The sequence below is a fragment of the Triturus cristatus genome, chromosome 1_2 (assembly GCF_964204655.1).
Source record: "Triturus cristatus chromosome 1_2, aTriCri1.1, whole genome shotgun sequence".
NCBI lineage: Eukaryota > Metazoa > Chordata > Amphibia > Caudata > Salamandridae > Triturus > Triturus cristatus.
In genome coordinates, this window is record NC_140580.1 from 295,212,872 (window position 1) to 295,236,014 (window position 23,143).

At 46.4% G+C, this 23,143-nt stretch overlaps 2 protein-coding genes across 3 annotated transcripts in view; one reads left to right on the top strand and one right to left on the bottom strand.

The window, feature by feature from the left end:
• The window catches only part of PLA2G12B (phospholipase A2 group XIIB), a 200,494-nt gene that overhangs the window by 34,066 nt on the left and 143,285 nt on the right, over nt 1-23,143 (top strand). The window lies entirely within an intron of this gene.
• On the bottom strand, nt 17,472-22,607 carry LOC146867203 (uncharacterized). The gene is made up of 2 exons (XM_085603816.1): nt 22,177-22,607; nt 17,472-21,730 (listed from the first exon to the last, which is right to left on the bottom strand). The coding sequence occupies exon 2, from the start codon at nt 19,887-19,889 to the stop codon at nt 17,472-17,474; it is 2,418 nt and encodes an 805-aa protein (XP_085459942.1). The 5' UTR covers nt 19,890-21,730; nt 22,177-22,607.

Below are 23,143 nucleotides of genomic sequence, written 5' to 3' on the forward strand. Positions count from 1 at the left end.
GTATTAGGGAGAAAAACAAGCAGAAAGCACTGTTTCAGAAATATAAGCTACCCATCTTTCAAGATAAAGCTCCCTTTCCTCACTAATAAGATCCTCACTGCAGACAATTCCTCTAGCATGCTCTTCAAGCTGATTAAGGAGATCGCTGAACTCTCGTGGATGCCAGAATTACCCCCCTCTCAAGACCTCTCTGATAGAATAGTTACCTACTTCGATGACAAGGTCCTTGAAATCTTTAGGGAGCTCACATATATGCAAATTAAACAATTAGAGGGTGTGGAGGTCATGCAGAACCAAGGGAGGGGGAGCCCCCCTCCAACTCTGGCAACTTTTCCCCAGATCACTTTTCAACAAACTTTGGGTTTTCTTATAGGCCTCAAGTCCAGTTCCCCCTCTGACCCTTGCACACCCCTCACTCTCAAGATGGTCCCCAACCCGATTGCTGACTTTCTTTGCAAAGTGTTTAACAACATCCTTTGTTCCGGCTGCTATCCGGATGCTTGGAAAGAGGCAATTGTTACACTCCTGCTTAAGAAGCTCAATGCCGACCCCTCTGAACTGAAAAATCTTCGCTCTATTTCTCTTCTTCCTGCCCCCGCTTAAATCCTAGGGAAGTTTATAAACATTGAGTTGATGAATTACTTGGATTCCCATGAGCTCTTGGATCAGTCCCAAAAAGGTTTCCCAGCCATCAACAGCTCCGAATTTGCCCTCATTGCTGCCACTGATTACATCTGCATGCAGGTCGACCAGGGTGGGTCAGTAGAGCTGATTATGCTCGATCTGTTGGCGGCTTTTGACACCGTCCCTCCCACTCGGATGGTTCAACGTCTAAAAGAGGTGGGAATCTCGAGTAAGGTCCTGCAGGTCCTCCACTCTTTCCTGACAGAGAGAAATAATGCTGTTAGTTGTGGGGGTTTCGGATCTAAGGCTTTTAGCCTACCCTGTGGCGTATCCCAGGGCTCATCCTGAGCCCCACCCTTTTTAATGTGTATGTAGCCCCCCTGGCCAAGCTGGTCAGATCTTTTGGGTTTCCAGTGATCTCCTACGCTGACGACACGCATATCATTGTTTCCATCTCTCATGATCTGCAGTCGGTCGCCGGGAAATTTAACCAGTGCATGGCCAGTATTATCAAATGGATGCAAAATAACTCCCTTAAGATCAATGCAGAAAAAACTGAGGTCCTAGGTTTTGGTCCTCAGACTTCAACCTGGTCGAATGCCTGGTGACCGGGAGATTGCAGTCCCTTCCTGTTCCCACAAAGACAGTCAAAAACTTGGGGTTGATTTCTGACGGGGGACTGACCTTTGAGGCTCAGGTCAGACACACTGTCAGTACTTGCTCCTACATTCTGAAGACTCTCAGAAAGGTGCTCCTGTATATTCCATCAGCAATCCATCGGCCCACGGTCATTGCACTGGTTACCTTCCGGCTTGACTACTGTAATGCGTTGTATTTGAATACTAGTACGGTCTCCCTGAACAGGCATCAAGTCGTACAAAACGCGGCTGACGGGCTAATCCTTAATATCCCGAAAAGGCATTCAGCAAAGGAGGGGCTTTGCACTCTGCACTGGCTCCCTATTAGGAAGTGAATCTCCTTCAAAGCCGTGTGTACGGTTCACAAGGCGCTGCATAATATAGGTTCGCAGCAGCTGAAAACCATGTTTAAATGGTATACGCCTGGGAGGACTTTGAGATCTTCCTCCCAGAGAAAACTGATCATCCCTAGAGTTCGCAAAGCCAGATGGGGCGGCCGCTCCTTCTTGGTGGCGGCAGCCAAACTTTGGAATACTCTACCCTCCTCGATTTCCCAGGTGGAATCCCTTCCGGTGTTCAACAAACCGTTGAAGACTTGGCTTTTCTCAATTTAGTCAGCAGCATCTCATTCTCCTCTCTTCTTCTCTTCCGCTCAGCGCCTTGGCACCTTCGGGTTTTAGTGCGCTTTATAAATCCCCATCCTGTAAAGCTCCACGAGGGGGGACGGGCGTCCCCACCTCCCTTGTTAAGTAAGTCCCGGGGGGGCGGTGGTCCCCGGGGGTCCACAACAGAAACGCGTTCATGTTTGTGTTTGTGCCCCGGGGAGGTGGCGGTCCCAGGAGCTGTGTTGGGGAGGTGGAATAGCCCCATGCATTAAAATGTATGTTAGCCAAGGGGAGGTGGGGGGAGGCCATAGGGCGTCTTCCACACTTTGTTTTAAAAAAGAATGTATGTGCCCCAGGATGGTGGAGGTCCCCGGGGCTGCAAGGGGGGCAGTGCGCCCCCTTATCATTTATGATATGCCCCGGGGGTCCACAACAGAAACACGTTCACGTTTGTGGTGTGCCCCGGGGAGGTGGCGGTCCCCGGGGTTGTGTTGGGGAGGTAGATTAGCCCCATGCATTAAAATGTATGTTAGCCAAGGGTAGGTGAGGAAGGCCATAGGGCCTCTTCCACACTTTGATTTTAAAAAGAATGTATGTGCCCCAGGATGGTGGAGGTCCCCAGGGCTGCAAGGGGGGCAGAGTGCCCCCTTATTATTTATGATATGCCCCAGGGAGGTGGTGCTCCCTGGCCTACCTGCTGTGGAGTGCTTCTTCGTTGCTGAGCACATTGATATCCAAAAGTTACACAACGGCTTCGGTCGTGGAAGGAGCACCACCCAATTCATGAGGAGGGAGCCGCTGGAGAATGGGGCCGTCAGAACAGGGAATCTCCTAGTGGCAAGACGGCGAAGCAGAGCGAAAACTAATGGAGGTGATGTTTACAGACCGGGGCCCAGTGGAGGGCCTTGAATCACGGTGAATGAAAATAAAGCACTGTGACCCTTTTAATTAAATGACAATTTGCGGAACCCACTGTGGGTGAAATTAAAACTAAAAGTCCCATATTGCAAAGCTACAAAGCTGGCACACTGGAGTGCAGAATAATTAAATGCACGTGGGGCTGTCGATAAGATCGCAAAAGCCATTTAGCCCAGGAAGAAGGAGCGAACAGCTTTGAGACGCGTTTGCTGAAGGGAAAGATTTACGGATGTAATGCCACCTTCAAACAAAATAAAAGTATGACACTGTCCTACCTGCTGTGGAGCGCTTCTTCGTTGCTGAGCACATTGATATCCAAATAAATATATATATATATATCTATATATATATATATATTCACTGAAAAAAGCCATAGGTTTTACAGACGTTATAGTTAGGAATTAGCATTTCAAAAACCTTAGAAATTCACTGAAAAAAACCATAGGTTTCAGGGACGTTATAGTAAGTTGGACATTTGACTCATATAAAACCAGAGAAATTCGCTCGTTATAGTTAGCTGAGCTAACTATAATTCACTGGTGATGACGTCACATATTACATCACTCATGACCTGGTCAGTGACATCACAGATGACATCTGAAATGACATCACTGATGACATCATCCAGTGAATGTGTGTTTCTGTAAAATTTAAATATTCTTAATATAAATCTATGCCAAGGTGTATTGAAGAAAGAGTGAATTTACAAGTCCCTGAATGGATTATTTAGTAGGTGCGTGCCTGACTGTATAAGTGAGTGATTGAACATGTGTTACTGAATGTATGGGTTAGTGACTAAACTGTGTGAAAGTCTGTATTAGTGTCTCAGTTGGTGTATACGCGGCTGCATGGGTTGGTGAGTATCTACATGAGTGTCTATATGGGTTATTGATTTGTTGTCTGAATATCTGTATGAGTGCCTGAGTGTCTGTGTGGGTGTGTGACTGTGCATACCTGTCTGAGTGGTTATTCACTGGTTGTATGGATTCAAAAGTACATCTGGGAAGGTCTGTATGGGTGAGTTAGTGTGTGTATGGGTGTGTTGGTGAGTGAATGAATGTCTCACTGGTATATGTGTGAGTAACTACATATGTTTTAAGGCAGTATATGTGAGTGTTGGAGTATATAAATGACTATACGTTATGGCAACAGTTATTTGAAGGAGTGGGTGTATAAAAGAGTGTCTGCTTGTATCAGTGATTGTATAAGACAGTAAGTATGTGTTAGTATCTGCATAAATAAGTGATGTGGTGTGTGTATAAATAACGCAGTTGGTGTGTATAACTGTATACATGAGTAAATGGGTATGTGATTGTTTCTTGAATGACTGACTAGGTGTGTGAGTAACTCTATGGATGAGTGGCGGACTGTGACTGTATGTATAGGTGTATGAGTGCATATTATAGTACTGTATTGATGAGTAACTGCATGTATAAGTGAGTGGACGTGAGTGTAGACCTAGGAAATAGTGGGTGGTATGTAGTATCTAGCATTGTTGTGTGTATGGTTTCAAAAATAGTAGTCTGTATTTTAAAGTGCGTGTATCAAAGTTTATATTAGGCCATCAGAATGTGCATCAGATTATCAGATGGATGATGTCATCAGTGATGTCATTTGAGATGTCATCAGTGATGTCATCAGTGATGTCACTGACCATGTCATGAGTTATGTAATATGTGACGTCATCACCAGTGCATTGCGGGTGCGCGAGTTATAGTTAGCTCAACTAACTATAATGGGCGAATTTCTCTGGTTTTATATGAGTCAAATGTTCAACTAACTATAACGTCCCTGAAACCTATGGTTTTTTCAGTGAATTTCTAAGGTTTTTTAAAGGTAATTCCTAACTATAACGTCTGTAAAACCTATGGTTTTTTCAGTGCATTTCAAAGGTTTTTTAAATGTTAATTTCATATTTTAATACTTATAAAACCTATATTTTTTCTATTTTTTTGTAATATTTTGGAACTCTATTATCCTTTTTTGTTTTTAATTTGAAAAATATGTAATGTTTTATATCTTCAAAAAAAAGTATATATATTGGGGTTTTTTTGTGAGAAAACTGAAATCCCGTACCGGTAGTGTACCAAGCTCCATCAGCACGTGAATCCTATCCGCCATATTGCTAAACTCGTAAAGGATGTGCATTTCGTATCCGAGGGGTTCGTGGCACCGCGTCCCGCGTTACATCATATACGTATGTGGTCACGCCAGCTGCTACTTTGGTATGCGACTGGTACGCAGTACCAAGCCATGCTTTACGTCATGTACGTATGGGGTCACGCCCGCTGCGCATTGCGTATGCGACGAGTGCACGCTGCCAGGCCCTGTGTTACATCATAGCTGTATGGTGTTGTGCCGGGAATGCCATTCCCTCATTTTATTTTGTCTAAAAACTATATCTAAATCTGTTTAAAGTGAATATGAGAACAAGCGATAATCTAAAATATTTATATATTTCTAACTGTAATAAACTTACGCGCTCGCTGCGCGATTGCCATGTGACCTTAAAGAAAAGCATTTGATTGGTTCATAACATTTCCCATTGTAACAGTTGGAGGACCCCACCCATTTTAGCCATTCTCTCTACAGCGTTTGATGAGAGACTCCTCTTCTGCTTACAGAGCTTTTTTGAAAACTTTTTGCTATGTACACATATCTGACACTATACACAACATGCAACCATCATCTTCATCAATATTCATGCTCTGTAAAGCAGCCTTCTACCTGTGATAGCCATGCATCTAAAAGCGACATAACAGAACTTTTCCCCACTGCCAGAGGTAACATGGTTGCATACGCTGTCCACAGCACAATGTAATGTGGTACGACCCAGGGGCAGTATCATGCATACATAATGAACACACTGACACAGATAGATAGTGGAAGTGGGTATGGGCACGTGAGCGCGACTCCTTTTTATTACCAGGGTCACATATCCAGTGACGTCTGTGCTGGATGCGTATGGGGTGAGTGTAAACCAGCCCTCAGGGAATGGTTGCTGCTAGCATCAGCTACAACAGTAATCATTGGATCACACGCAGAGATTCAATAATAAAAGGGTCAATAGTTTGTGCTGCAGTAAGGTAGGGACACTAGATGTGAAATAATACAGAAAGGATTCTATCGTAAAACAACCATAACTTGTGGTATGCTAAGATACAGGCAGTAGATCTGAAATAATACTCAAAAAGATTGTATCATAAAGGGTCCATCAGGTCTAGTGCACTTAGATAGCCACAGCAAAAGCATTCAGCATGTGCACAGCCAGCGATTATGCGAGCTGTGGGCGGGCCGTACTAGGACCAATGTCTGTTGCCTACAACACTACATCATCTGCACTAGCGACTCGATCTGAATTGTAAACACTGCTGTCTGCAGTGTAGGCCAAAGAGCAGTGAGCAAGGGCCCACAGCCACGTGGCGTTGACTTGAGCTGTCCTGTTTGCCATTACTGAAGCAACAAAAACCGTGTGAGGACCCTGTGATGATGCGTATGCGTGGGGCGGACAGAGCGCACTGGAGCAATGTCTGCTGCCTACAACACCACATCATCTGCAATAGCGACTCGATCAGAATTGTAAACACTGCTGTCTGCAGTGTAGGCCAAAGAGCAGTGAGCAAGGGTCCACAGCCACATGGCGTTGACTTGAGCTGTCCTGTTTGCTGTTACCGAAGCAACAATAACCGTGTGCGGACCCTGTGATGACGCGTATGCGTGGGGCGGACAGAGTACACTGGAGCAATGTCTGTTGCCTACAACACCACATCATCTGCAATAGTGACTCGATCAGAATTGTAAACACTGCTGTCTGCAGTGTAGGCCAGAGAGCGGTCAGCAAGGGCCCACAGCCACGTGGCATTGAATTGAGCTGCCCAGTTTGCCATTACCAAAGCAACAAAAACCGTGTGCGGACCCTGTGATGATGCATATGCGTGATGCGGACAGAGCGCACTGGAGCAATTTCTGTTGCCTACAACACTACATCATCTGCAATAGCGACTCGATCAGAATTGTAAACACTGCTGTCTGCAGTGTAGGCCAGAGAGCGGTCAGCAAGGGCCCACAGCCACGTGGCGTTGCCTTGAGCTGTCCTGTTTGCCGTTACCGAAGCAACAAAAACCGTGTGCGGACCCTGTGATGATGCGTATGCGTGGTGCGGACAGAGCGCACTGGAGCAATGTCTGTTGCCTACAACACTACATCATCTGCAAAAGCGACTCGATCAGAATTGTAAACACTGCTGTCTGCAGTGTAGGCCAGAGAGCGGTCAGCAAGGGCCCACAGCCGCGTGGCGTTGACTTGAGCTGCCCAGTTTGCCATACACGAAGCAACAAAAACCGTGTGCGGACCCTGTGATGATGCGTATGCGTGGTGCGGACAGAGCGCACTGGAGCAATGTCTTTTGCCTACAGGACTGCGTCATCTACAATAGCGACTAGATCTGAATTGTGAACACTGCTGTCTGCAGTGTAAATTGAAGGCAGTAGTGAGCACAGTCTTCCATGAATACTTTTTCTCACTTCCTCTTCACAAAATACAACATAAATTGCACAAAACTCTACAATAAATAAATCAAGACAATTCGAATTGCGATCTCTGCTGTCCACTGTGTACACTGTTATTCAGTGTTCTTTACCACTACCAAGAAGAATTTCGTCATTGTACTAGACCTATAAGTCATCTTAAAATACTTCTTCAAGCAAGTATACTAAAAGGCTATTGTGTATATTTCAATAGACGTAATTAATTGCCTACTGGATTCTGTAATTAAACAATCACCACTCAATCTGAATTGTGAGCTCTGCTGACCGCAGTGTAGGCCAGAGGCAGTGGTTATTAACGCCTCACAGCCACGTGCCATTGGATTCGGAAGCACGCAGTTGGTTGCACCTGATCGGAGGGGGTACATACAAATCATCACAAACTTTAACTTCTGACATCCTCAATCACAGATACAAGACCCCGTTTCACTGTTTCGACCTGCTGTACCACAGTGTACTCCACCGACTGCAGTCAACCAAGCCCAATAATCATGTGCAGCAGTTAGCTATGGAAGCACAGAGTCTGATGCACCTCAACGGAGGGAGTTCTGTCAAAAACAAGACACCGTTCCACTGTTGGGACCTAGAGTTGGTTGCACCTGGTTGAAGGGACTACCTTCATCTCCACTCTCAGATACAGTTCTAACATCGTCCATTGTGGGATCAAGACACCGTTCCACTGTTGGGACCTAGAGTTGCTTGCACCTGGTCGCAGGGAGTACCGTCATCTCCACTCTCAGATACAGTTCTAACATCGTCCATTGTTGGATCAAGACCCCGTTCCACTGTTCGGACCTGCTCTACCGTGGTGTACTCCACCGACTGCAGTCACCCAACCCCAATAATCATGTGCAGCACTTAGCTACGGAAGCACAGAGTCTGATGCACCTCAACAGAGGGAGTTCTGTGAAAACCAGGCAGCACGTAATATCGTACATCGTCCATTTTGAGATTAAGACACCGTTCCACTGTTGGGACGTAGAGTTGGTTGCACCTGTTCGAAGAGAGTACCTTCATCTCCACTCTCGGATGTAGTTCTAACATCGTCCATTGTGGGATCAAGACACCGTTCCACTGTTGGGACCTAGAGTTGGTTACAGCTGGTCGAAAGGAGTACCTTCATCTGCACTCTCAGATGCAGTTCTAACATCGTCCATTGTGGGATCAAGACACTGTTCCACTGTTGGAACCTTTTCAACTACGGTGTTAGTAGTATACATAGCACTCCACGGTGCTGGGCCTCAGGCTGGGCGCTGTCTGCCTGTGTCGCGGTAGCCAGCGTTGATCTCAGGAGCCTTCCCAGCTTGCAGACCTCGGCCCAGGAGCTTCCGCAAGCACGTGGTGGGCCCTCTTTCACATACGACGGTGTTGAAAGGTGTACTGTGGGGCATATGTGCGTCACAGCGGCCATGACGGTTTCTGGGTAGCAGCAGGCTGAGAGCATTATTCCCGCAGCCACCTTCGCTCACGGCGTCAGCCTCGTGGTGGTGTAAGCTGCACAGACCTGACAGACATGTTCGCCATTCCGGAAGAGAATCACACCCAGAGAAACGTGCCTTTTATTCATACCCCTACGCTAGTCTTGCGTACGCCGAGCCAGCCCACTCCGCTAAAGATTTGGGGGGGGCACGTACGCGCTATGTTTTCGTAATCTTCCCTACTGACTGTACTATCATGGTGGCGTCCACTGTCGACTTCACTCAATAGACCATCAGTGTATGTTGACATGTAAATGTCTGTGCTCTGCATACTCGAGTCTGTCCGGCACATCCCCTCAACACTTTGCATTGTATACTTTTATAATCGACAATCACTTGCCACCTTCGCACATACTTTGCTCCCATCTCTCCCCACATTCTTCATTGTGTGGCAGAGGTGCCATGCTATGTTTGCTTTGTGTACATGGCTAGCCACGGTTCCCACAGTACGTAGTGTCGTTGTGTCTGCTAGGTGTACATGTTGTTTGTCATGTTGTATGTGATTATATAAGGTAGCGTGTTTATTCACGAGCAGTGGTTTCTCCCATTTACATATCGCGGTCATAAAGAGGATACCAAAGTTTTGCTCACAGATGAAAAGTGGGACCACAATGGCAATCATTCATTACAATGCAAGAATGTCCAACTGCACGACGCTTCTAAGCTTACACTCCCCAATCTTGCGTGCTTTCTTAAAAGCACGCCAACTCCCACAATCAGACCGCAATGTGAGCTGGCATACCGTATGTCCTTACTGTTTCAAACCGGATAACTTCCTCTGGCAATCTCTATTCCCACCCACACAAAGTAAATCCCAAAGTTCAACTTGGCCTTCAATACCTACTTTGAAAGCAGATTTTATTAAACGCGAAAGATCTCCTGCAACGTGCAACCTTTGACAACATCGCAGATTGCCTGCCAATTCAAATTGTCGCTCCAACATTCGAGGAACATTACTGTCCCTTCGAGTATATGAATTGGATCGCTTCGCTTTTCTCAGATGATGGCAACAATCGCCTCTGGAACATTACGCATCTCAAGCCGCTGAAGAACTTCCGGACTGCAATCTCCAAGACTTGTAAGAAATTCACTTTATTCTTGGATTGTTTATTTCCAACTTTTTTGACTTTTTCCTATTACATTTTTTAATACACTTCAATTGAACTATTTTCATATAATAACTTTCTAAGTCTGCTTAGGCATTTGAACTCTGTTTTCATTATTTGCCCTTACCTCTCCACACTAACCAGGGATGGATGATGTATGGCCTATGCAAATACGCTATTTACTTGCTAAATTAGCCTAAACCCGACATCCATTTTGAAACCATATCTATTCTTTGTACACACGTCTCTCTGCCTGCCTCTTATCCACGAAGCCCTTTCACACAAATTAGCTCATCCTCAGCCTCTGCTCACGAACTGGCGATCAAGATATAAAAAGACGGCATTGTTTAGGAACTGGTTGGCACAGTGTAGTAATCGTATGCTACCTTTATTTTCATTCTACAATTTACAGTCATTCATGTCTAATAGGTATTGTTTATGTCACATGGAACTGTAACATGTAATGTGGAATTGACTGATGCAGAAGCTTAGCATTGAATACAGCAGAAGCGGTTGGAGTTTGCCTCAGCTGGATGCATTAGCTCTTGTACCAGTGGTTCCATTTATGGCACTTACATAAAGACACTTTTTATATAACTTGCAGACTCCATCGCTTTATCCCACACAGCCACTTTTTTAAACACACCTGATTTCACCATTTGTCTTCTGTGGCATTGCAAGATTCTGCATTATATTCTTCACGATTATTTCTTTATTCCTGCTTGCTAAAACACTCCATTTGAGTCTTCAGACCGGTAGGGGTGAGTAGTTTGCTTCCCACTCCCGCTGTAGTCTAAACCCATACTAACACCACTTGCACAGCTATGCTACAGCAGCCAGTATGCTACAGCGCCCAGAGCACATCAGTTTACAGCAATCAGCTCACGGTTTCATCCCCGAGTGTACCGGCACCTCACCTCAGCACCATCTCACTCTGGTCAAAACAGCACTTTCACACCGCTAGGGGTGAATACTTCACCTCACACTGAAGGACTGGGTTATTCTAAGACCCAGCGGTGCCAGGGAACAACACCTGAAACCTTCGTGGGTTACCTGTTCTGGCGTACCAAACACAGAGACACGGGACACTTCCAGCGACGTCAGAGATCAGCGTTTATTTACTGCAGGGATACAGAGGTCACAAGAAGTACCCAACGTGTAGGTTCTCGGAGACTGCTTCGAGTTGCAAAAGTGGATCGCTCCTTTTATACACGTTTTTCCCATAGAACAGTATAGTGAACAAAGATTACAACTCAGTTCCCATAATAAACTTCAAAAGAGTCGCGTTCATGTTTCAGGAGGCCGGAACATAATTACGACAGTATTGCCAGTTCCCAACTGTAAAAACATATCCTCTCTGCAATAAAACACATTCCATCCTGACCGTAAACACATTAGGAGAAGGAACAAAAACAGATGCAAAGAAAGGACAAGGATGCACAACAGATTAGAGAAGAGTGTTAGGAGTAATAAAGGGAACTTGATAACGGGATCAGAGACCCCGTGTCTAATGTATGCATGACTGAAACAATAGACCGGCACGGCAAGATGAGCCTTGAGCGGGGCCATCTGCCTTCGTCGTGTCATTTCCCTCGTCATAAAAGTCATACTCCAAAGAACACGTGTCCCTCGTGTAAGCTTGGGAGTCCCAGGGTCACGAAGCGGACAAAGTCCGTTCGCTGGCTACTTGAGGGCAAGAAACAAAATGGATGCCGTATCTAAAATGGAACCCGAGGGTTCAGATGAACAAACCCAAAAATAAGACGAACCATACGTAGTTGCATAGCGAAACTGCGTACACCCACTATACTCGTCATTTGCGGTTCGTAGATACCCAACTCATCCATATTCGTCACCACTCAAAAGTGTCGTTCCGTCCCACACGGAACCTCAGACGCTCCTTTTGCCCTCATGTAGGCAAGCATTAGTCAGGATCGGAATCTATTTCAATATTCATCAGATCGTTCAGTTGCTGCTGGAACATCATTCTATTCATCAACGTTTCCTTGGTAACAGATGGCCGTCTTATACACGTTGTAGCACATAGGCCACATAAGGCAGGACCACACTGTACACAAAGACAACACGTGAACAGAAACGTTACAACAACCCCTACGATCATCAGAATCTTCCAACCCCAAGTTGACATCAGGCCCCAAAACCATCCTAGAAGCGTCCAATTACCTTCGTCCACGTGTATGGACTCGGAAATCTTGTGCAACTTCGAGATGGCTTGGTAGACAGTTGGAGCATTGTCAGGAATAAAAATGCAACAACTCGAATGGATAACTTTACACACACCACCTCTATCTGCGAGAACAACATCTAGAACCATACGGTTCTGCAACGTCATGAGTCTATCCGCCTGAAGTTCAGCTGTTAAATTACCAAGGGCACTTGCAGTAATATTAGCAGTCGACTCAACTACACGTGTCAACTGTCTTAGGTTCCTACTATTAACCATAGGTCCCCAAAACGGCAAGAAACCCTTAAAGAAGTCTCCTGCTTCTTGACCGGCAGTATCCTCTTTGCTAATAACTCCTCTCACAACTCTAGTTTTGTGATAATCTGAGGCAACTGTGAAAGTCGGTGGTAAAAGATTCGCAATATAACAGGTACCCGAGAAATCACGGGGTAACCATGTATATGCGCGTTCATAACATACAAAATAAGTGCCCTTAGCAGTCAGAAAAACAGGGGAGGAGAGCATCGGCAGAACATACGTGTCAGTGCAAGCACTGTTCCCAAGTTGTGCTCTCGGATTTCGACCCAAACCTTTCAAGCAGAAATTACCGAGGTGTGGTACAATCCATATTGGGGACGAGCTCTTAAGCTGTCTATCACCCACTGATGTACTATACTCAGCCTCGCTCAGATCCTTATAAGCCTGTACCTCTTCATTTGGGATAAGCGATGCATCAAAAACATCTCTATCCAAATCCGCTATCGCTATCGCCAAAGGTTTGTGATACGGCCCAGGACCAAAATTGGCAGAACGTGGCTCTCGACTGGGGTAGGAATCTAGTGCACTACGGAACATAGTTTGGAATGCTCGAGCCGAACCCTGGGAGCTGTAAGGAAGGACCAAATATGGAATACCCCTATCCATGGTATGTGGCATTAACCCACACACCCAACAATTGGTAGTATTCATCACCAACTGATGCTGATGTAGAAGTTGAACAAAAGAGTTATTCATAAATTCCGCACGCCTAACCTGTTCATATTGAGGCAGAGGATGGAAAGAATGTGGGGAAACAGTGGTGAGGGAGCTTAGTTTAGGAGAAAAGGTAGGTGAAACAGAAGGTAATAACAACTGTACTCCAAAATACACTCCACCCACCAATAACATAGATACGGTCAGGAACAGTAGGAACACCTGAAACAAAAAACATTTTGTACGTACAACTCTTCTTAATTCTGATCTCTGCGCCGACATCCTTTCTACTTCCAACAGCTTAGAGAATGCCATCCTCTACAAACCGTCCGTGACGTACTTGACGCACTTCGTTCTGAGTAGCGATTATCAATCCCCAGGAGTTCCCAGGAATCAACAAAAGTAACCGACCTAGCATCAGAAACCTGCTAAACAGAAAGGAGTACCCGCACGGCCCTACGGTGACCCGGATGGAGAGGTTTCGAAAAGTTCAGATTACAAATCTCTTAGCCGTGGGACAGCACATAAAAACTCAAAAAGAAAGGATATAATTGTCCATAATGTTCATAGCATCAAAAAGCAAATATACAACTAATTTTTATTAGTCCTTGAACGAAGAAAGTATCGACTTCTTCCAGGTCGAGTTTGCTCTACAAACAATTGTTCAGCTGGCGCAACAGTATTCGATGAAGTGGACAACGAGTCAGACCTTGGGCTCTCTGCTACCGATGACTCCACATGTGGGTTTGGCAGTGACAAATCATTCCCCACAGGTTGAGCGTCGCTAAACGGCACAAAGTGCAAAGGAGTCTCAGTTTCTGTTGCCGAAATCCCAGTCCTCACCCAACCATCCGTTGGTAAGGGGATCGGTACCTTTTTCGTGTGGCTGGCGTGTACCCAGTTCTTCCGGCCCTCCAGTCGAACCGCAGTCCTCGTTGTCAACAAGACTTGAAAGGGTCCTACAAATCTTGGCTCCAAGTTACGTTTCCGAGCGAAATTTCGGGTAACAACCCAGTCCCCTGGCCGGAGCTGGTGTCCAGGACCCTCTGTCTGCGCCGGTAGAGCTTCAAAGACCTGTTGATGGATTAACCGTAGTTTAGTGGTCAAATCATGCAGGTAATCAATTAACATTGGATACTCAAGACTATCAAAAGCCCTTGGCCTCGGGACCCCCCAAATATTTGCAGGGCGGCTGAACACAATCTCATATGGGCTAAGCCCTACTCGAGAGTGTACGGTCGCTCTGGTCGATAGGAGAGCCAGAGGCAAGGCATCAGGCCATGATAGACCAGTCGTAGCCTGAATCTTGGCGAGTTTTAGTTTTAGGGTACCATTGTACCCTTCAACCAAACCCGCTGCCTGTGGATGATTAGCACTATGGAATTTTTGACGAATTCCAAGACCCTTGCACACACTCTGCATTACACTTCCCACAAACTCACTTCCATTATCCGACCATACAATCCGTGGCATTCCGTACCGAGGAAAGTATTCCTTCAGCAGGATTTTCGCTGTGGACAGGGCAGTGTTATCCTTAAGAGGATAGGCCTCAATCCATCTGGAGAACGCACAAACCACAACCAAAACATACTTCAGGTTATTGCATCTCTCCATATGGATAAAGTCCAGCTGGATAACCTCAAAGGGACAAACAGGAGGAGCAAAATGACCAGGTGGAGTGCGGGTGCCCTTGCCAGGATTGTGCATCAAACACACCATACAGTTCTTAACCACTCTCTCGGCACACTTAGCAATACCCTCATTCCTCCATACAGGGGACAAAAACCTACATATTCCTTTCGCACTGATATGTGACAACCCATGAGCCATCGTCACAACAGCTAATACGTACGCATCTGGTAACATCCACCTCTGACATTCCGTCAGGTCAACCCAACATCCATGCATGTCCAACTTTCCCGTACTTTCTTTCCACTTAGTCTTTTCAGCTTTAGTAGCTCCGTTCTGAATTGCTTTCACACTCTCAATAGTATTTTCACACATACCAGTCTCCATCGGCCACCTCACTGAACTCGTGACATACATTCGGGTCGCAAGATCCTTAGCCGTTTCCTTAGCAATCTCATCCGCAAACGCATTACCACGACCAACATCATCCGTCACTTTCCGATGTGCACTACATTTAACAATCGCCACTTGTTTAGGCAATGTAAGTGCATCCAAAAGGTCATTCACGAGCTGCCCATGCTGAATCTTCGTACCATGCGATGTCATAAATCCTCTTTCTCTCCACAGTCTTCCAAAGTTATGCGCAACACCGAATGCGTACTGACTGTCGGTAAACACATTCACTCGCTTTCCTTTAGACAAAACACACGCTCTTGTCAATGTAATCAACTCTGCAGCTTGTGCTGAATTCTGATTCAATCTCGCAGTTTCCACAACCGTGCTCAACGTCACTACAGCATACGCAGTCGTCACATCGCCATTCGGCAATTTAAAGCACGAGCCATCCACATACAAAGTACCATCGGGATCTGTCAAGGGAGTGTTTTTCAGGTCCACACGACCTTTTGTTTCTTCCTCAGTTCGTAAATAACAATCATGTGGTGGCACATCATCTGATTCCATATTAATCGGCAACAATGTCGCCGGATTCAGTACATTACAACGTTTGATCTGTATATGACTTGCCAAAAGGGTCAGCTCGTACCCAGACAACCTTGCACTCGTCAGATGTTGAGTCTTTGTCCGATTCAAAAGAGTATCAACTGCATGCGGAACCATCACCATGAGCATATTATCCATAACAAGACCTGCGGACTGCCGAATAGACGCTGCTGCTGCCGCTGTCGCCCTCAAGCAACTTGGCAACGCTCTAGCTACCGGGTCTAAGGTCGAGGAAAAATATGCACACGGGCGCTGCTTGCCACCAAATTGTTGCGTTAAAACGCTCAACGCACAACCTTCCCTCTCGTGAACGTATAATGTGAATGGCTTGCTGTAATCAGGAGTACCTAACACAGGAGCCGAACACAGTGCATCACGTAGTTCAGAAAAACTTTTCTGACATTCCTCCGTCCATGGCAAAGGAGTCGAAACGTCCTTGCACGTGAGAGCTATCAATGGCTTCGCTAACAGTGAAAAATTCGGAATTCACTGTCTGCAGTATGACGTGATACCTAAAAAGGCACGCACATCTCTCGGGGTCGTCGGCACAGTCATTCGAGCAATTGCTGCGATTCTTTCAGGGGTCAACCTTCTTCCCGCCTTTGACAATAAGTGACCTAAGTAGGTAACTTCTTGACAACAATATTGCAATTTAGAAGGTGACACTTTGTGGTGTAAGTCACAGAGATGCTGTAACAGTGACACAGTAGCAGTCTTGCAAACTTGTTCAGTATCTGCAGCTACCAACAGATCGTCGACGTACTGAATCAAAGCCGCACCAGTCGGCAGCACAAATGCATCTAGTTGACTCTTAAGAGCTTGGCTGTATATCGATGGGCTCTCACAGTAGCCTTGAGGTGCGCGTTTGAACCGGAAACTGCGACCTCCTAACGAAAATCCGAACAAATCACGACTTTCCTCAGCAATCGGAATGCTAAAGAACGCATTCTTCAGATCGATCACCGAGAACCATGATGCAGAGGCTGGAATCAGAGTCAGTAAAGCTGTAATGTCTGGAACCACAGGAAACTGCGGGACAACAATTTTATTTACTTCCCGTAAGTCAATAACTAGACGGTACACGGGAGGCTTGGACGGATCAGTTCGTTTCAGAATAGGCAACACGGGACTATTACACACGTTACCTTGTGTCTCCTCGATAACATCTTTACCGATCAGATCATAAATGATCGCTAATAGTGCCCGTTCACCATCAAGGGAAATACGATACTGGGGTATGCGTGGTAAGCGCGCATCAACTTTCAATTGAACAACATAAGGTGGGATATCCAGCAGGCCCACATCATTGGGACCTGTCGCCCACAAAGAAACCGGAAGAGAACTCAATTCCGGTGGGAGCTTATCGATCGATAGATACATAGGGGAAATCACATTCTCACCCAATGTAAGCTCCACACCCGTAGGAGAGCAGTACAAAGTCGCATGTAACCTCTTCAACAAATCCAAGCCCAAAAGATTCTCACCACAACCAGTAGTCAAAATCAAAGGAGCTTCTAACTCGTGAGACCCAATCGTAAGGGGCAAGGGGCTAGAAACTGGATTGCTAACGGGGGCGCCAGAGAATCCAACGGAAACATTCGTTAAGCCAGACAAAGGCGCGCCAGGGAGTTTCGAATGCATAATGGAACTTTTTGCTGCACCAGTGTCCAACAGAAAAGGCTCAACGACGCCCAATGTGGCTACTGCAACATAAGGCCCTCTCTGATCAACCGGAACTGATACTTCTCCCTTCCTTTGTCTATGGCTGTCCTAGTAGATACCATCCGTATCAACATCACGCTCGACGTAATAGTCATCCACATGATACTGTGCAGATCTACCGGACGATTGTTCACGTCGATCGAAACAATTCTGCGAGTCTGAGGAAGTGGCAAAACGCTCGGCCTGATTCTGAGTAACTCCACGACCTCTACCACGTGAAGCTTGTTGAGGACCACCACGACCTCCTCGAGCTGACACACCATTATTCCTATCACGGAGAACCGGACAATTAAACTTCAAATGGCCCTCCCCTCGACAATACGCACATTGATTATATCCCAACACAAAACGAGGTGCGGGAGAGTCATTTCGCATCTGCGATCTGGAGAACTGTGATTGCGATCGATTTGGCTGTTGCGAATCACTGAAATTCGAGCGCGGAGGATACGCTTGCTGCAATAAGACCTTAGTTTTAAGATCCTTTGTTTTCTTATCTGCACGTTCACTTTCCTCCTTTTCCCTATTTTCGTAATATTGGGCCGTAGCCAATATTTGAGCAGTGGTAGAAACAGCCCTCGAACTCTCAGAATTTTTCAACTTATTGCTAAGTTCGGGCAACAAGTTCGATACAAACTTATCAACAAACAGCCGCTGACCACCTTCTGAACCCATGTCCTGGCCACTATGATCAACAAATGATTCCTCGAATCTCGTAAAGAAATCGGAAACGCTTTCATCCCTCTTTTGCTTGCACGCGGACAACTTGTCCCAATTGACGCGCATCGCCGGCATAAGCGTTTTCATAAGGGTAATTATCCTCTGGGGCAAAGCCACAATAAGCTGCTCAGGCTTAGCCCCACCGACTTGCTGAGCGTCTGCCGCCGTAAGGGCAGCCCAGTCACCGCCTAACTCGGCCGCGTGATTCTCGTGACGAATTTTCGCCCAAATCGGCTGGGGCACTACATTGCCAAACAACATGTCAATATCAGCAAGGTTCATAACAGTAGCATCCACCAACTGGGACAGCTCCTTATAATAACCTGCTGGATTTTTACGGGGATCAGGCAAAGTTTGCTTCACCTGTAGGACTTCCGATCGTTTCCAAGGGAGGTGTATCCACACTCTCTGAAAATGGCCTGGGACAGCAGGGTTGGCATTAGGATCACCTGGCATCCATACTGGGGGAACTTCCCGCATCGGATATTGACCAGGTTTTGCCATCCACTCTGCGGTCTCTTCCTTAAACAATGCTCGAGGTTGCACTGTACATCGAAATGATAACAAACGTTCTAGAGCTTCTCGAACCTTGTCACCTACGATCACACCAGTTGTGAACTGATGCTGGAGCTCAGAAACCTCAGACGGTACATTATCTACCACATCATGATCCCACTCCTCCTTCAACGATTTACACAATTCCTCAAACACGAATCGTTGAGTGGGCGCATTAACCTGAGAAAATGTTTCAAACACTACACGCGAAGTGTATTTAACAGGATTACGAATCCATTTACGTGCCATTTTTGCCAACGATTCACGTTCCCTACCATCAGGAAGCTGGCTGCGCCTCTGAGCGACATCAGAAAGAGTCGAGCCGAGTATTGGCCCAAAAAGCGGGGAATAAAGAGTAGCAACAGCAGTCAGGAGACGACTACGAACAGAAGGAGAAGAGGAAGAAGATGCAGGCGCAGCAACAGTAGGGGTGGAGGCAATAGAAGTAGACGCGGCACCAGGAGTAGTGGGAACGACAGACTGAGGAGGGACTTGAAGAGGCGCAGTAGGAAGAGAAGCCGGTAAAAGAGGATGAACGATCTGTGGCACAAGGGGATTCGGGAGAGCGGGAGGAACGGCGGGCTGACCAGCAGCCGCCAAAACAGCAGGTGGAGGAAGAGGTAGAATCACAGGGCCCAGAGTATCGGGAGCATAGGGAGGTGGTGATTTCAACAGATAAGACAATAGCGAATCCTCTACCGCTTCTTCTCCCGACTTATCGACATTGGACGGTAGCACCGGATAACATTTATCCACCGCCATATGATGAAGTCGAGCACTAACTTCCTGCTCTTTCTCATCTATGTCTCGCTGATACTGTTCAGCATCTCGCATCACCGTAATAACGCCTTCTCTTTTATTTTTCTTACTCTGTTTGATTTCTTTCTGCTTGGCCTCTTTCCGCCATAACCGGAAAGAATCAAACATGGCCGGCCTAGCCTTCTTTTTAAACAGTTTAGCTTCCAAATTATCTAAAACGGCAGTTTCGAAACTACCATGAGATGGCCAACTAAGAACGCCATCATTTTTAGTGTAGCGGACCCAATATTCATTATACACGATAGGACCCACACCATGGCGACTATAGAGCTCGTAAATTGGAGTTCCAACCGGAGGTATCGGACATGAATCCTCCAGCCGGGTATCCATTCTGCAACATTTGAGAAACCCAAACAAAGTACTACAGCTAGGCATCGCGCACACTAACCGAGTTTACAAACTTCAAGGGCTATCGAATTTATGATATCCTCGCAAAAAAAAAAATGCAAGACCCTCGGTTTTTGGCAATTGCAATCGTCAAATAAGACCCAACAACTAAGAACCACGAATGCTATGGTACCATGCAAACAACAAAGGAACACTGGGAGCGACCCACAAATACTTAACTGAAAGAACAATGGCGTCACCAGGAAGGCCCGTCTATCGTCTCGCCGTACAAAGGACTACGCCAGGCGCCAAAACAGGTCGACAGTCAGGGCATCAGTCCGTCGCAGCCGTCCGGAGGCGGGGATCTTCGCGGGAAAAGACGTCGGGCCACTTATTTCGACAACTGGATCGCTGAAGCGGGGTGCACCTTCCCTCGGAGATTTCACACGAAGTTCCTCACGATCGTCGGGCTTTGGACCGGTACCGTTGATGTCGCCCCATGTTGGGCGCCAACTGAAGGACTGGGTTATTCTAAGACCCAGCGGTGCCAGGGAACAACACCTGAAACCTTCGTGGGTTACCTGTTCTGGCGTACCAAACACAGAGACACGGGACACTTCCAGCGACGTCAGAGATCAGCGTTTATTTACTGCAGGGATACAGAGGTCACAAGAAGTACACAACGTGTAGGTTCTCGGAGACTGCTTCGAGTTGCAAAAGTGGATCGCTCCTTTTATACACGTTTTTCCCATAGAACAGTATAGTGAACAAAGATTACAACTCAGTTCCCATAATAAACTTCAAAAGAGTCGCGTTCATGTTTCAGGAGGCCGGAACATAATTACGACAGTATTGCCAGTTCCCAACTGTAAAAACATATCCTCTCTGCAATAAAACACATTCCATCCTGACCGTAAACACATTAGGAGAAGGAACAAAAACAGATGCAAAGAAAGGACAAGGATGCACAACAGATTAGAGAAGAGTGTTAGGAGTAATAAAGGGAACTTGATAACGGGATCAGAGACCCCGTGTCTAATGTATGCATGACTGAAACAATAGACCGGCACGGCAAGATGAGCCTTGAGCGGGGCCATCTGCCTTCGTCGTGTCATTTCCCTCGTCATAAAAGTCATACTCCAAAGAACACGTGTCCCTCGTGTAAGCTTGGGAGTCCCAGGGTCACGAAGCGGACAAAGTCCGTTCGCTGGCTACTTGAGGGCAAGAAACAAAATGGATGCCGTATCTAAAATGGAACCCGAGGGTTCAGATGAACAAACCCAAAAATAAGACGAACCATACGTAGTTGCGTAGCGAAACTGCGTACACCCACTATACTCGTCATTTGCGGTTCGTAGATACCCAACTCAGCCATATTCGTCACCACTCAAAAGTGTCGTTCCGTCCCACACGGAACCTCAACACTCCCTGTATAGCACACCCTAACCACCCCACAGAGCTCACACCGCTATACTCTAAACCCATACTAACACCACTTGCACAGCTGTGCTACAGCGGCCAGTATCCTACAGCGCCCAGTGCACATCAGTTTACAGCAATCAGCTCACGGTTTCATCCCCGAGTGTACCGGCACCTCACCTCAGCACCATCTCACTCTGGGCAAAACAGCACTTTCACACCGGTAGGGGTGAATACATCGCTTCACACTCCCTGTGTAGCACATCCTAACCACCCCACAGACCTCACAGTGCTCCTACCCTCCTCTTTCCTACTCTTTTCGCCCTTTTTTCCCCTTACTCGCTTCAACTGAATCACAAAATGGCTGCCAACACTTCCTAGTTGCAACCGCTCGCACCGCTCGCAGCCAATAAGCAGCAAACTCGTAACGCCTCAGCCAATCAGAAGGCAGAATTCCCAAATATCGATATCTGTAAATTTCAATATTTCTCCAAAACTACTGAACGGAGTTACACCAAATAAACAAAAGCGTGCTTTCTAGACCAAGACCCTTCTCCCTGCCAAATTTGGGGTAATTCCGTTCACCAGTTCGACCTGTAGCCTTGTCTAAAGTTTCCTATTGAAATTAACATGGAGAAATCATGTTTAGGGACCCTCCTTTTTTCTTGGCCCCCCTTCACGAATCAACCCCAAACTTTCAACATAGGAGCTGATATGAACAAAGAATTAGTTTGGAAAATTTCATGAAGATTCATCAAACGATGCCAAAGCTATAAGTAAAACAAAAAATGCTCTTCCTATGGAAACTTGGTCCTAACTATAACTACCTACTGGCGACTGCCAGTAGGTAATATATATATATATATATATGTATATCCGTGAAGCAGAGGCTGAAAGAAAGGGTGGGTCCCAAAACGTGTTTCCCCATTCATTTTTCCATGGAAACTTCAGACACCATTACAGCCCGACCGGATTACAAATGATTTGGAGAAAAGCTAGATCGTGGTCCAGAAAGAGTGCTTTTTGTGATTTGGTGTAAATCCGTCCAGTAGTTTCTGAGCAATGAATGCTCAAAAACTTTGTATATTTCACGTCACAGAGCAGTTATTGGACCAACAGATCTCAAGGATTGGCTGCCATCATATCAACAAGGATGTGATGGCAGCTATCTAAGGACTTGGGACTAATTTCCGAATCATACATTTTTTTTTAAAAAGAGATAAAGGGCAGGTTAGGGATCCCCTGATCCCCTAGGCCTGGTGGTGGGGAAAAGGACCCCACATGGGCGATATGTTTTTAAAGAAAATTTTTCTAAACGGGCAAAATAAAAAGAAAGAATAAAAAAAATTGACTCCTGCACCACTCCTGAACCCCCCTAGGGTAGGCCAGGGCCCAGGGAGGTGTCCTGAAATAATTCTTTTGGTGAGGGGGAACCCTCATCCTCAAGCCTCTGTGAGGCCCCTGGGACCCCATCACCCTGGGGCATATGTGTAATATGAGGGGAGGGGGTGCAGTGGTCCCCTCATTAGGCCCAGAGGAGCCCATTCCCCGGGGTTGATTGCCCTAAAAAAAGAGTAAGTGGCTGCACAAACCCCACTGCCGAGCTGTAAAAGGCCTCGGGGACCCCATGCCGAAGCCTGATCTGAACTTAAAAGGAGAGGGCATGAGGCCCCACTCCCTAAGCCTGTTAAGGCCTCGGGAAACCATCCCCCAGGGCGGGTTCAATTACTGGGTCCCGGAAAGCCCACCCGCGGAGCATAGTAGTTTCCCTGCCCGCAACAGCACGGGCATGGAAACATATGCATGCTACCGTCTGGCGGTAGCATTTTTAAATCTCTCACCAGGAGAGAGCAGACGTGCATTCGCTACCTGCAAGAGCATAG